The sequence below is a fragment of the Lepisma saccharinum genome, chromosome 23 (genome assembly GCF_977018435.1).
Source record: "Lepisma saccharinum chromosome 23, izLepSacc3.1, whole genome shotgun sequence".
NCBI classification, from domain to species: Eukaryota; Metazoa; Arthropoda; class Insecta; order Zygentoma; family Lepismatidae; genus Lepisma; species Lepisma saccharinum.
The window spans coordinates 42,730,693-42,745,813 of NC_139251.1; the positions used below are offsets into that span (position 1 = coordinate 42,730,693).

General features: G+C 38.1%; 1 protein-coding gene across 1 annotated transcript in view; it reads right to left on the bottom strand.

Moving 5' to 3' along the window:
- The window catches only part of LOC146005477 (hemicentin-1-like), a 171,630-nt gene that overhangs the window by 51,519 nt on the left and 104,990 nt on the right, over positions 1-15,121 (bottom strand). Inside the window, exons 27-28 of the mRNA XM_083144722.1 lie at positions 12,382-12,521; positions 1,881-2,054 (exon numbers count right to left, since the gene is read on the bottom strand). Of these exons, the coding sequence (XP_083000848.1) occupies positions 1,881-2,054; positions 12,382-12,521 (314 nt within the window). The remainder of the gene's footprint in view (positions 1-1,880; positions 2,055-12,381; positions 12,522-15,121) is intronic.

Here is a 15,121-nt window from a genome sequence, read left to right on the forward strand (position 1 = left end):
CATATATTATGTTAAAACTAAATGTGTGCCAGAAAAATCTAATAAAGTAAGTGCAAAACACAATTATGTTATTTATTGACACCAAAAGTACTACAAAATATTAAAAAGGGGATATATTTTCTAAAATACGTACAACTAAGAAATATATTAATATTTTGTTAATTATACCATTAATATAGAATATAAATTCTTAAGTGTTATTACTATTAGTTGTGTTCTGACATTTCTCTTAACCTATTTTTATAAAATGTTTCATCCCTGTAAATGTATTTATTAAAAAAATTAACAGTTTTTATTTTTCTCTTTATTATCTAGTTTTACAAGAAAATACATATTTAGTAGATTGAAATACCAAGTCAGAATACAGCTATAATACTGGAAAGGTATGTAAATAATTTTAAAATTCAGCTAGAATAATTGGGTTATGATAACAGGGACATGGCCTAGAAACTACAAATTGTACTGGATGTACAAAACATTACCAGGGAATTTGATATAAGAAGGATCTCTATTTTTCTTATGGCACCCAAACACACTTACCTCATTACTATAAAAATTATGTAGTGTATTTTTTTTTAAAAAAATTATACCTGTTTGCATATTTTTAAATATTTGAATCAATACACATAGAGATGGACCCGTGATTTTTTTTCTGATACCAATAAAATGTCAATACAAAAGTTACCAATACCAATAACCAATATTCTATCAATATGAAATTGCAGAAGTTCCACGAAAACCATGAATTGTTCATTGGCATGTATAACTAGGGTGATAGCAACATGTTTTGGTTTGAAAAACAAACCTCATTTTTTGTGAGTTATCTTACAAAACCAAAGTATGGGGTTTTGAAAAGGAGACTAGGAATGAGAAATTTGTGCTACAAAATAAATGTGAATGAAACTTTTATATTCACAGAAACACTAACAAAAGACATATTGGCGCACTCAGTTACAGATTCTTTATAGAAATATAATAATAATGTGGCCTCCCTGATGGTGCAGTGGTGGCTCGTGACCTTGTAATCAAGGGGTCCCGGGTTCATTACCCTGTGAAAGCACGTAGTGATTTGGATCCCACTTTAAACTGTAGGTCCAGTCTCGATTAGCCTTACTGTGCATAATGTGGACTTAAAATATCAACTCAATCAATCAATCAATAGTAATAATAATAATAACCCATAGCACAACAGCCTGTGAGGGCCGGGGCCTGCCTATAGTAGTGCCAAGCTTTCTGAAAGCTCAGGAAATATGCGAACTACAGGCTTCTCCATAACTTAGCCTAGCAACACTAGTGCCACTGCTCCCACGCCAGGGTTTCAAATGCTGTGGTGGATCTGTACCAACTGCTGGCCTCGTTTCCACCTGCTGAGATGGGAGATCATTTAACCAGTTACGGGGTAACGTGCAGTCAACACGATGAACCCCCAGTCATTGTTGTACACCGGTCTGTTTACTATAGGCTCCCCCACTTATATAATAACCTGCCTGTAAATACCGATATTTTCTTGTCAGAACACAGTTTCCGACAATCGCTAAGAATGTACGTGTAACAATTTCTTTTTTTTTTTCATCTGCCATCTTGTATTGTCTTGTTTTGTTGTTGTTATTTTTATTTTTATTATTGTTTTTATTTTTTTATTGTTGCTACAGTTTCAGTATAAAATGGTCTTTCAGTACTGTATCTGAAACTTTAATGAAATAAATAAATCCATAACCGTATTTATAGAAATATCAGGTAAGTAAATGTTGACAATTTTATCAGTTCACCTTCATGCCTTTATCAGTTAATACTGATGGAGAATCAGTTAATCTTTCCTATCAATAAAACAAACAATTTTACTAACCCATACATGTACTCAAGTGTACAAAAATTGATACCTGCTGATTGAGTATATCATTCATGGTGGCTTGCACAGTTCTGTGAGGTCCAAGTTCATATATTCTTGCTGAGATTCTGTCATGGTTTATGTTAACTCCATTCAGAACACCATTGATATTAAGAGAAGCTCTCCAAGGCAATTCATCACATTGTTTGTTGGAACATTTCTCTGTCTGAAATAGGAGATAGAGACTTAGTTACAAGAAAATTAGTTGAACCAAATTATTGATGTAACTTCGTTTAATATATACTAAAATGTATATTTAATAAAAATAAGCTGTGGAGGCCTGGGCCTACCTACCGACTGCCGGGCTCACTCCCACCTGCGAAAGTGGGAGATTATCCAAACAGTTATGGAGTGACATGTGGTCAGCACAACCAACCCCCCGTCATTGTTGTAGGTTTTCTATGACCAGGTTACACTACTCATTCGTAGCTCCCCAATTTCCTCGCGGTGTTGGGTGGCCACTGGTCACATCCACATCTCAGGAGAGAAGTTGTTATGCTTCTTCCAGGAGACTCAAACCTGGGCATGTCCTGTAGCCCGAGCCCAAAGCATGATGCTTTAGACCGCATGGCCACAGTTTCAGACTATTGTACAAGGTGCGTCTGAAAAGTTCGGTGAATGGTCTCAGAAAATAAAGGAAACAAGAGTTACAAACAAAATACCTTTACTGGCCTTCAAAGTAATCACCATTAGCTACAACACATGTCTGACATAGGTTGTAAAGCTGTTGGAAACTGGCAGCAAATGCTTCTTGTGGAATCGCACGAAGCACCGTGGTCATGCGTTGGATATCCGCAACGTCTGCGAAGCGGAAGCCTTTCAGGGCTAATTTAAGGCGGGGAAACAAAAAGAAGTCTGCCGGTGCCAAATCTGGAGAATATGGAGGGTGTGGAAGAACAGTCACCTAGCGTTGAGCGAGAAAGTTGACCAAGTGGATCGCAGTGTGCGGACGGGCGTTGTCATGGAGAAAAGTCCACTGTCCACTCCGGTACAGTTGTGGCCGAACCCGCCGGATGCGTTGCAGCAGCAGTTTCAAAACTCCCTCATAAACTTCCACGTTGACAGTTTGACCCACGGGTAGAAATTCTTGATGGATCAAGCCCTTGCTGTTGAAAAAGGTGAACAACATCGTCTTAATCTTGGATTTTGTCAGCCGACTTTTTTTGGGAGGCGGGGAAGACGATGAACACCATGCCATTGACTGTCGCTTGATCTCCGGATCGTATTGGTAGCACCAGGTCTCATCTCCAGTAACGAATGTTTCCAAAAACTGCGGATTCCGGTTAGACATGTCGATGACATCTCCAAACGTTTCCATCCGAGTTCACTTCTGCTCGTCTGTCATCGTATGCGGTACAAACCGGGCACAAATCTTCCGCTTTTTTAAATATTCGTGAACAATAGTGCATACACTGCCTTTGCTTATTTGCAACTCTTCTGCGATCATTCTCAACGACAGTTGCCGATCATCCGCAAGCATCCGTCTCACTTGTTCGATGTTCTCTGGGATTGTGCTTGTTGACGGTCGACCCGAACGTGGCTCATCCTCGACACCTTCCTTTCTGTCTCTAAAGCATTTAAACCACTCAAACACACACTTTTTACTCACTGCTTCAACACCGTACACTTGCACTAACATTCCATGAGTCTCCGTTGCCGTTTTCCCTAATTTGAAGCAAAACTTCATGTTAACGCGTTGCTCCATTTTGCGCTCCATGTTGCAATGACACGAGTTCGCACACTCACTCCGTTAGCTCTGTCGCAGCGTGCACCACTGCTTCACTTCAGCGATTTGCACGATAGGGGCCGCTTGTTGACATGTCTCTCAATGCGCATGCCCGGGCACGTCATCCTAACCAGCGTGGCTTTTCAAATATGGGATCATTCACCGAACTTTTCAGACGCACCTTGTATATTTATTTTAGTATAATTTTTATACATTTTTGTAAGAAGTGAAATAGTGTAACAAGTTATATTAAGGCAGCCAGAAAATTATGAGAGATATGTATATAATTAAAAGAATACATATATACTAATGGTGAATATGAATTCTGACTAAATATAATATGAATTTCATAGTCACATGCATAACACTTTTAATGAAGATATCCATTCACATATTTTTATTGACTTAATGTATAATTAGTACAGAAACACAAAAAACATAACAATTAAAAGCTAGGCCATGTTAATATTTACCATACTACAGTGCTAACAGATGTTTATTTTTTAAAAATTCACTTGATTTTTCTGTTCCCTCTGTATTTCACATTTTTTAAAGAGTACATTCTGAAAACATATCTCGATAATGGCATTATACATACACACACAAATGTGATGAATGTAATTATCATCATTAATACAAATATTCATGGAGACACCTGCCTTCAAGTACAGTGTTATTTATTTAGAAATTTAAAGACTTATAGTGTTTCCAATTCTTTGTGCTACCTCTTTGGTTGAGTGATTAGCTCAATTCCAATTTCAAGTTCAAAAATATCCAAAATGTTCCAAAAAAAATTAAAAAGGAGAAATTTGGCAAATTTGTAACCATGAGATGCTGCCAGGAACTTTGTAACGTTCTACTTTATGCTAATTTGGATAACACACGTGAGGTCCGGAATGAACAGTATAAATTAAAGTAGAACAAACTACAAGTTTTTATGGTTGAGGTTTTTGGCTCGCGGTTATGAGCCACCTCAAGGATTTCTAGAATCCTCACTGCCAAAGCATCCACAATTGGCTCACGATAATTTGGAAACACAATAATGCCACACAATGCACTTTCAATATTGCACAGTGAGAACTAACTACCATCTACTTCTCTATGATTTATTACACCAACACCCACTACTTGCTTTGTTGTGACCAGCTTGTAATTTTTAACCTCAAGAGAATTGATAAACAAGTCAATAGTTACAATTATAACATAACTCATTTTATTACATAGTTGTTTCAACAAGACAAAAATGCAACTATACAATTCAAGCATTCTGTTTTGTGACAAAGAATCAACTTTTAATAAATAACAATCATTGCTTCTCTTTGGTATTGCTCACGCGAATCAGTAACAAGAACGTATATATAGACATTTAACAATACTTCATCAAACAATGACCCAACTTACGGTAGAACCGATGCTCCCTTTTAATACTTTTACTGGTGTCTTCAAATTTTAACATTTACTTTGTTTTAACAAAAGTTTAAAGATGAAGTTAAAGAATAGGCAACACCTAGTACAAAACTTCTTTTCACCTTGTCCAATTTCATGCATTCAGTTTTTCAACACCATTAAACAATGACAACGTTCATTGTGGAACACAACAATTATTTTATTAATCCAAGATTTTCCTGTCCTATCATTAAAATTTACAAGAAGGTTCAATGCGTAATAAATTACAAAATTATCTCCCCCCTACATATGTACGTAATCGCCGATAAAAAACACCATCGTTTTTTACGCCAAATTGAAGAAGAACGTTCCAAGAACAAAATTTATATCACCATAGAAATGTTTGATTTACCGTGCCGTTGAATATTTTAACACTCGAGTTTCTCGTCGTACTCTCAGTATTTCAAGTTTTAGCATTCAGATTTTGATGATGATAAGATTCAATTTTATGTTAGGTTTTTGTCGAAAGCCACTTGGTTAAAAACCAATGTAATGGTAGAAGCATAACATATACCTGTCGTAATGAGCATTGTCCTGCCACGTTGCCACATCAGAATTGGTGAATGTAAAAACTTCAAACATCGCGTATTTTTCCACTCTGCCATACCCCCTCATCTGGTAAAATGATTGAACTTCCGAACTTGCAGAAACGACATCAAGCTTCTCTCCTTTTGACTGCTAAGTTTTTGCATGAAAATGAAGAACCAACATCATAATGTCGGCAACCTCGTGTACTTCTGGGACGAGAAGTGTGTGTCACATTCTCTTCTTTCAAGAGCCAAAAATCTCACCCCTGCAGCATCAAAACCATTTGGACGACGTATCTCTCGGCTTCTTGGACGTCGTACATTTCTTGGCGATGTTCAAGGAAACATAACTATGAAATGTTTCCTTGCTCTTCCAGGCAGTGGAAAAAGTACAAGTCCGGTCTCGTACCAGTGAGACTTATCGGTGAACACACGTTGCCTCCCTTTCTACTTCACCTCGATTGGGAACTAAACTGCGCACTCTCTGTGTCTAAGATTCCTGTTTTCCACACACAGCGGTAAGGTAGCTGGTGCTGCCACTTAGCGGCACTTGATTCAAACATTTCCAGAAGAATCGCGAGTGCATGCCGCAAGTGACAGAAAGTCCTAAATTGTGGAGAATTGCTTGGCGAGACAAAATTCAATACTTTTCGGCAACAAATTCACCACAATGTGTTGTTAAGCAAGAAGTCCTGGGTGCAAATCATGTACAGCACATTGATCTTCAATTGTTCATTCTCTCATAACCTCACTAAAATACATACTTACAAACCTACTTAGAGTTTACTAAATCTGTGACTAATTTTCCATTTACTTACTATTAAAAACAACCTTAGTGACAATGAAGTTCGACCAGTCACAAATATAGGAGTGCGTTGTGAAAGAAGGAGAACACATGCATATACTGAACATATTTTATTCAGCATTCTACATGGAACAAAGGAAAACATAAATTTCCGCTGCAACGCAGCAATGTATGGTGTCCACACAAAATAAAACATTTTCGTCCATCTACACGTGACATTGAAGTTCGACCACTGTTAGAGGGGATCCTGTTTACCATGGTGTGACGCCGCCCCGTTGGCGAATAACTGTGGCAATGCATCGGGGCATGCTGCGGATGAGTCGTTCAAGGTATTCCACATCGATGCGGTGCCATTCCTCCTGCAGGCAGGCGATAAGAGCAGCCACTGTCGTGGATCCCCTCTGTTGCACACGTCGCATAAGAACATGCCACACATTCTCAATGGGCGAGAGGTCGGGACTCGATGGTGGCCATGGCAGAGTTCGCACGTGTCAGCCGCGCTGTATGAGGCCTGGCATTGTCGTGTTGAAAGATGAGATGCCGCCTGTGGAACAGGTGCCTTCGCACTGTGGGAAGATGCCGCTCCAGTATGCGTGTATAGGCATGTGCATTCACAATACCCTCACAGACGTGTAGTGGGCCAACCCCAGATGCCGTCATGCATCCCCATACCATCACTGACGCAGGTTTTTGTACCCAACGTGCATAACATTTTGCTTCATTCTGTTCCTCCTTCCGACAAATGACTGTTTTCCGTATTTTCCCGTACACAACATTGAAAATGGATTCGTCCATCCATAAAACCCTGTTCCACTGCCGAAATGTCCATCCCCGGTACATTCGTGCCCACCGTAGTCAATTGCCTTTGTTCAACATGGAAAGGAAGGGTTTACGTTTCGCCTGTACACTCGGTAACCGCATCACTGTAGGTAACGGCGAATGGTTCTGGTTGATACTTTAATGTGAAAGCGTTCTCGAGTCCACAGTCGTAATTCGGCCACAGAAACATGATTGTTGGTCTGGATGTAGCACCTAAATATCCGTAGGTCACGCACGCTCAGCAGGTGTTTTCGACCGGGGGTCTTACCTGGCTCTGTATTACCCGTATTTTGGTGGTGTTTGATGATGCAGTGGACGGTTGACTTGGGTAAGTTCAGTTGGCACCCTATTTCCCGTTCACTGAGTCCATCCCGTTGCAACTCCACCACTCTTCTCCTCACGGTGTTGTCAATAGGTTTGCCCCTGGCCATGGTGATGATGCACTGCGGTTCCTCGGTGCACAGCATGCGCTTATATACGGCAGACTCCCTTATCGTGTCCGTGACGTCATGCTTCCGTCGAATGTGCCACTATCTGGAATTTTCCGTATGGGTCTGGTGCCTGGTCGAAGTTCAATGTCATGCGTATAGTTCCCCGTTTTCGTTCTTTACGTGACCTTGGGTGCAACATGCTGGGATCACGATTCTTGCCTGCTCACACGCCTCCTCTTACACACATGCGTCACTTCTGCGGGTCATCCATTCCACCGCCTATGCCTCTGTGCATTTAATCCCGTATTCCTTTCTGGTCGAACTTCATTGTCACCAAGGTTGTATTATTAATATCCCTTTTGAACTTCTATTCTCCCAACTATCATACAGGGTGATTTTTACATGGGGATGCAGGCCTCCCCGATGGCGCAGTGGTAGCGTCGTCACCTTGAAATCAAGGGGCCCCGGCTTCGATTCCCGGTGGAGGCACATAGTGGTTCGGATCTCACTTTAAACTGTAGGTCCAGTCCCGAGTAGCCTTACTGTGCATAAAGTGGACTTAAAACACCAAATCAATCCAAATCAATTTTACATGGTGATGCATTTTTTCAGGGGCAATTATACACTTCCCAACCACAAAGAAAAATCCACACCTTTCATAGTGACATTCTATTTTAGAAATATTTTTCCTCACATATTTCTCTCCATATACTACCATTATATAACATTGCTTTCTTCCTTTCACATATACTGACTTGGTGGATGAACACATTAAGTGGTCGACTTTCAATGTCACCACCAAAGTTCCTGGGTTTGAATCCCAGCCTGGTCATGGGTGGTCTTTCGAGTGTTCCTTCATCACTTTCATCTAATCCTTACTCATCCTCATCATCACAATTAGCCAAAAGTGGCAGAAAAGTGATGCTAGTTTACAGAAATATACAATATTTGGTCGTTTTACAAAATTTTGTCCTGTAAGTTCTGAGATAATGAGGATGAATTATAAGTTCAATTATCATCATGGCATGGGTGGCCTGGGCATGAGTATTAGCTTATCAAAGATTCAAACCAAGAACCTATGACATTGCAGTATTTTTTGTATTTATTTATTTATTAGGTTTTAGCTTTTCAGGTATGAACCAGTTAAATCAGTTTTTACATTACATAATTTTACAATTTCATAATTTTATAATACAATATTTTCTCTTTTAATATAATTGGTTAGTATATATATTTTTTTCATAGTCGGATTCCTCAAAGTGTTGATAAGCTGTATGCCCCATGTAATCCTGCTTCTTTTAGTTCTCTTAAGAAACAATCATGTGTAGTTACATTGAGACAACATTCAAATATAATATGATCTGGAGTTCCTTCAGTGGCACCACCCTCGCAGCTTGGGGATTGCACAATCTTCCTAGTGTATAAGTCTTTTTGGGCAAGGGTGTAGTTTAACCGACATCTAAGAAGGGTTGTTAAAGAATTTCTCTAAAGTTTAATATCTCAATACCAAAGTTCTTTAGGTATATGTGATTGAATTGAATAGTATTTTTTTCCTGTAAGTCTTTCCTGTAGTTGACCATCGTTTCTGCCAACTTTCCAATAATTTGGTTTTAGCATGCGACTAGCGCTTTTGCAGAAAATTTAATCCAAAGCAATCGGTGACTTGGTCGTTCAGCTGCGTATTTAGCTAATGCATCTGCTATGTGGTTTCCTTCTGTGGATGTATGCCCAGGAGTCCAGACAAAAGAAATACTGTAACCTGAGTTGGCTAGTTTGTGAAACAATTTTTTTTATGTTAATAACTTACCAGTCAACATAGTAATCAGCTGTTATCAACCCCAGGGAGTGTAAGACTGACACTGAATCAGTGGCAATCACTGCTTCTTGAGGTTTTTCTCCTGTGCGTACAGTAACGCTTGACAAATAGCAAATGGTTCCACCATGGAAATAGAAAATTCTGCGGGTAATGGGTAGATTATGTATTCCATTAGATTATTACAATATATTGCTGCTCCAGTGTTACCAAATGATGCCCAAACAGCTTGTCACAGAGGTGAGCACATATTGTCTTGTTAGTAACATTGTTGGATGTTTTGCATGTGAATATGGGCATCTAAATTAAGTAACTAACTAACTAACTCCCTAGCCTTCTTAAACCCGAAGGTTCATGGCTGCAGCAACACAGGCCTTCCATCTTTGCCTATCTTGAGCAAGTTCTATATACTCTTTTCCATCCCTACCAATTTCCCTTAGGTCCATCTCAACGTTGTCCCTCCATCTTCGTCTTGGCCTTCCTACAGGTCTCTTACCATCAGGTTTCCCAACAAGAATCCTGTAAACTCCTCTTTCCTCACCCATTCGTGCCACATGGCCTGCCCACCTAAGTCTTCTTGATTTAATTATTCTAATAATATCTGGACATGAATACAAATTATGTAGTTCTAAATTACGTAACCTTCTCCACTCACCTGTCTCCTCATCCCTTTTAGGTCCAAATATTTTCCTAAGGATCTTATTTTCAAATACGCTCAATTTATGTTCCTCTTTCAATGTAAGGGACAAAGTTTCACATACATATAATACTACAGGCAAAATTACGGTTTTGTATATTTTAACTTTTAGTTTCTTAGATATTAAACGAGAAGACAAAAGTTTATGAAGAGAGAAGTAACATGCATTTCCTGAATTAAGCCTACTTTTTATTTCCTCTTTAATATAATTTTAATTTGTTAATATTACTCCTAAGTATTTGAATTTGGAAACTGGTTCAAACGAGTTGTTATCAATAATTAGATTTTGATTATTACCTAACACTTGGTTTCAGCCTGTAAGCATATATTTAGTTTTCTCTTTGTTAACTTCCAAACCTATCTCTTTAGCAGTTTTGAAAAATATTTTAGCATTATTCTTAATTGTATTCACATCATCCCCCAGTAAGTCTACATCATCTGCATATGCTAACAACTGAGTCACACCATTTAATTTTAGTCCTTCGTTAGTTTCTTTTACCTTCCTAACATCATATTCTAAGGCAAAATTAAAGAGTAATGGAGATAATGCATCTCCTTGTTTTAATCCATCATGAATTGTAAATTTGTCAGACATATAATACCCACACGAATTTTACTTTCTGTTTCACTGGTGCATATTTTTATCATACTAACAAGCTTCTTAGGTATTCCAAACTCTACTAATATATTATATAATTTATCTCTTTTGACCGAATCATATGCTTTTTTGAAATCAATGAATAGCTGATGGACATTTTGATTATATTCCCACTTTTTTTCAAGTGTCTGTCTGATGTGAAAAATTTGATCTGTAGTTGATCTGTTACGTTTAAATCCACATTGATAATCACCTATAATTTCATTAGCATATGGTGTTAGTCTTGTTAAAAGAATGTTAGACAACATTTTGTATGTTGTTGAGAGTAATTATTGCAGTTCATTTTATCACCTTTTTTAAACACAGGAACAATTATGGATTCTTTCCACTGTTGAGGGATTTCTTCTTTATTCCATATTAAACAAATTAATTTATGAATTTGATATATTAATGAATTTCCACCATATTTAATTAACTCAGCTGGTATTAAATCAATGCCAGCTGCTTTGTTATTCTTTAGCCTTTTAATAGCATCCTTAACTTCAATCAAGTTAGGTTCTGGAACTAAAGGTTCTGCTGTGTGGACTTCATTTACCTCTGATTTATCTCCTATATGGACATTTAAAAGGTCATTAAAGTAGTTCTTCCATCTATTTAGAATATCGCTTGGGTCAGCTAGAAAATCACCGTCTTTATCTTTTATCAAGTTTACTTTAGGTTGCCACCACTTTCTAAACTCATTTACACCTTTATATAAATCTCTGATATTTTTATTTTTGCTGTTTGTTTCAATTTCGTTAATTTTGCTTTTCAAGTAATCTCTTTTTTTTACTTCTAAATGTGCAGTTAACTTCTCGCTTTATTCTATTATAATTGTTTAGATTTGTATCAACAGAGTTATTTAACCACCTAAGTCTAGCCTGATTTCTTATTTCTATTAGATTATGACATTCATTATCAAACCATGGCTTACTTTTTTTTTTTTTTTTTGGTATCCTATACTTTCTTTAGCTGCTGATTCTATTGCATTACGTATGTGCTCCCAATTCTTATTTACGTCTGTTTCATTTATATTTTCATCATCATTTAAATCCTGCAAAACATCAAATCTATTTGACAGTTTAATTTGGTAATCTTTCTTAATTCTTTCATCAGTAAACTTTCCTGTATCAAATTTTATAACTTTTAGATTTTGTTGCTTATGATTTATCACTGAGAGTCTTTCTCTTAATTTAGCAATTACTAAATAATGGTCACTGGCACAGTCAGCACCTCTATGTGTACGAACGTCAATTATACTAGTATGCCTTCTCTTATCAATGAGAATATGATCTATGTGATTATTAGTTTTACCATCTGGAGAAGACCAGGTATATTTATGGATATCTTTATGTTTAAAAGTGGTACTTTTCACAATTAAATTCTTTGAGGTTGCAAAAGTAATCAATCTTATAAATTAAGTATAGAAATAATTTCAATTCCAATGTAATATCACCCTATAATTCTATTCTTACATCTATGTGACTCACTTTTTCTCTCAACTTCTATTATTCTTGTTTACAATAAATAATGACTGACCTAGTCTGCAAAAACTCTTCACCACTGTCTAGGTATACAACATATTTGATCACCTGTAAATTACTACCAACGCACTGAGCACCACCAAATCGTGGGGGTGGGTCTACACACCATCGGTATCGTTTTCTCATTCCAACACCACAAGTGGAAGAGCATTCTGACCAAGTACTCCAGCTGCCCCAGTTTCCATCCTCTGCAATCAAAAATAAAAATACAACCCATGTGGTCTTAAGACTGATTTTTAGCATAACAAATATAGAGGAACCTCGATTTTACATTTTTCAGTGGACCAAGCTGAGAAAACTTCAAATGCAGGAAAACATAATTTTGAGGAAATGTTTATAACATTTTGCTATGTTGCGACCATGAAAATTGAATGTATAATGCAGTAAAATGTAAAAGAAGGAACATAAAATTGGGGTTCCACTGTAATAATACAGAGTATCGAAGAATTATGTATACAACTTTGGTATGGAATATAATATTTGCTCATGAAGATAGAATTCTAAACACCATATACTGATCTGAAATAAAATGTAATTTGCACTTTTTTTCCTATTCAATATTTGAAAAATTTCCAGCACATCACCCCCACCTTCAGCCATGATCAACAAAGTGTGGGACCCGAACTCCACACCCCCTCTACACCTTCATGGCATGGTGCAAAGCACAGGGGAGCACTTTACTTTTACTTTTTTTACCAGTTGAGGGAGGGGAATCTAGTATCTCCTCTTTAAGCATCATGATGATATATAAATTGTATATATATAAATTCTTCCCCAAGTGCCAAAAATTGACAACAAGAGAGGAAATTCCCCTCCCCTTCCTTAAAATATCACCCTGACTGTATGCATCACTAACTTGGACTTATTCCAAAGTTCATTGAAGGGACATGTTCAGTGTTACTGTCCTTACTTTAAATTCTAAATACAGTACAGGTAGGCTATACATGCATAAAATACACTTTAAAACACTTTTTTGATTTTCAAAAAAAGCAATGTTTATAACATACCAAAATACAGGGTGTCCGGCTTAAAAGTATAATAAAAGAAAAAATAATAACTTGAGAAGTAATTGAGATATTTATTGGCGGTTTTCTTCTACAAGTATGTTAACTCAAAATGTTTTTTTACATACCTAATACACCTCGATATGTGCACCATTAGTGGCGCGACAGACATCTAATCTGTATTCCACTTCTCTCCAAGTGTTTTGCAGTATTGCAGGCGTAACATTAGCGATAGCTGCACGAATGCGATGGTGTAGATCTCGTAGATCACGAACTGGTGTCTGGTACACTTGATTCTTGATAAACCCCCACAGAAAAAAATCAAGTGGCGTAATGTCTGGGCTTCTAGAGGGCCAAGCAATCCATGGACTACCTCTCCCAATCCAGCGATCTGGGAACTCATGATCCAAGAAATCCCTCACAATGTTCGCAAAATGGCATGGTGCGCCATCTTGTTGAAAGATCACTTCACGAGGAAGTTGTGGCACAACATACAGCTCCAACATGTCGATGTACATTCTTGCATTAACTGTAGGCTCCGCGAAGAAGAATGGGCCTATAACCCTGTCCTTCAACAATCCACACCACACAGTCACTTTTGGAGAGTCACGTTCCCACTCCATCACTACGTGGGGGGGTTCACTTCCCCATATGCGGCAATTGTGCGTGTTTACCTTGCCGGAAGTGTGAAATGTAGCCTCGTCCGAGAAACAGATGAAATCGAGGAATGCCTCGTTTTCATCAATTTTTGCCAGAATTGTTTCCGCGAAGTTCTTCCGTCGTGGCGTGTCCTCGGGCTTGATTTTGTGACGAAGCTGCATTTTGTACGCCCGTAGGCGCAACCTTTTATGGACGACATCGTGTACTGTCGAACGAGGTAACTGTAACTGCCTACTTGCTTGTCGGATTGACTTACGAGGGCTCTGCTGGAAGGAGGCTCGGATTAATTCAACAGTAGCCTCTGGAACTGCGTGCTTGGCATGGCGGCCCGACATCGAAAGCAAACTTCCAGTTTCCCGAAGCTGCTTGTCCCACTTCTTGATTGAAATGTAACTAGGAACATCGTCGGTTGGTCGCAGTCCATATTCAAGCCGAAAACGACGTTGCACCAGTGTAACAGACTTTAATTCCGCGAGAGAAAGCACACAGAACACCTTCTGCTGTGGAGTCCACATGGCTACTGACGCGCGCGTTTACGTGAACAAAGCAGTTACGTGCAGTTACGCGCATGCGCACGCGGTACCAACTGCCACAAGCATACGTAAAAAAAACATTTTGAGTTAACATACTTGTAGAAGGAAACCGCCAATAAATATCTCAATTACGTCTCAAGTTATTAATTTTTATTTTATTATACTTTTAAGCCAGACACGCTGTATAATCAAACCCAACATAAACTTAGATGCCTGCTACTGCTACCATTTCATCTCTCCATCTTATGTGTGGGTTGAGACTGATAACCCTATTTGATGCTGAAAGCTTAACATGAATCTTTAATGGCCTTAAGTGTAAAGGATATCTCCCCCCCCCCTCTCTAAAAATAAACAATACCCCTACCGCTTTCTCCTTGCCCTGTAAAACTAAACATGATTATTCAATGAACATATCATATGGCAGCTAAAAATAATTGCAGTATACATGTAAAGTACTCAGATAACAGTTTTGTACAGGGTGTACCAGAAATTATAGCACAAACTGAAACAGTGAAAAGTACACAATAGTAGAAGCAAACAAGCCTCAGTAAAAATGGGGTCACAAATGAACCATTTGCGAGATAATTGTGA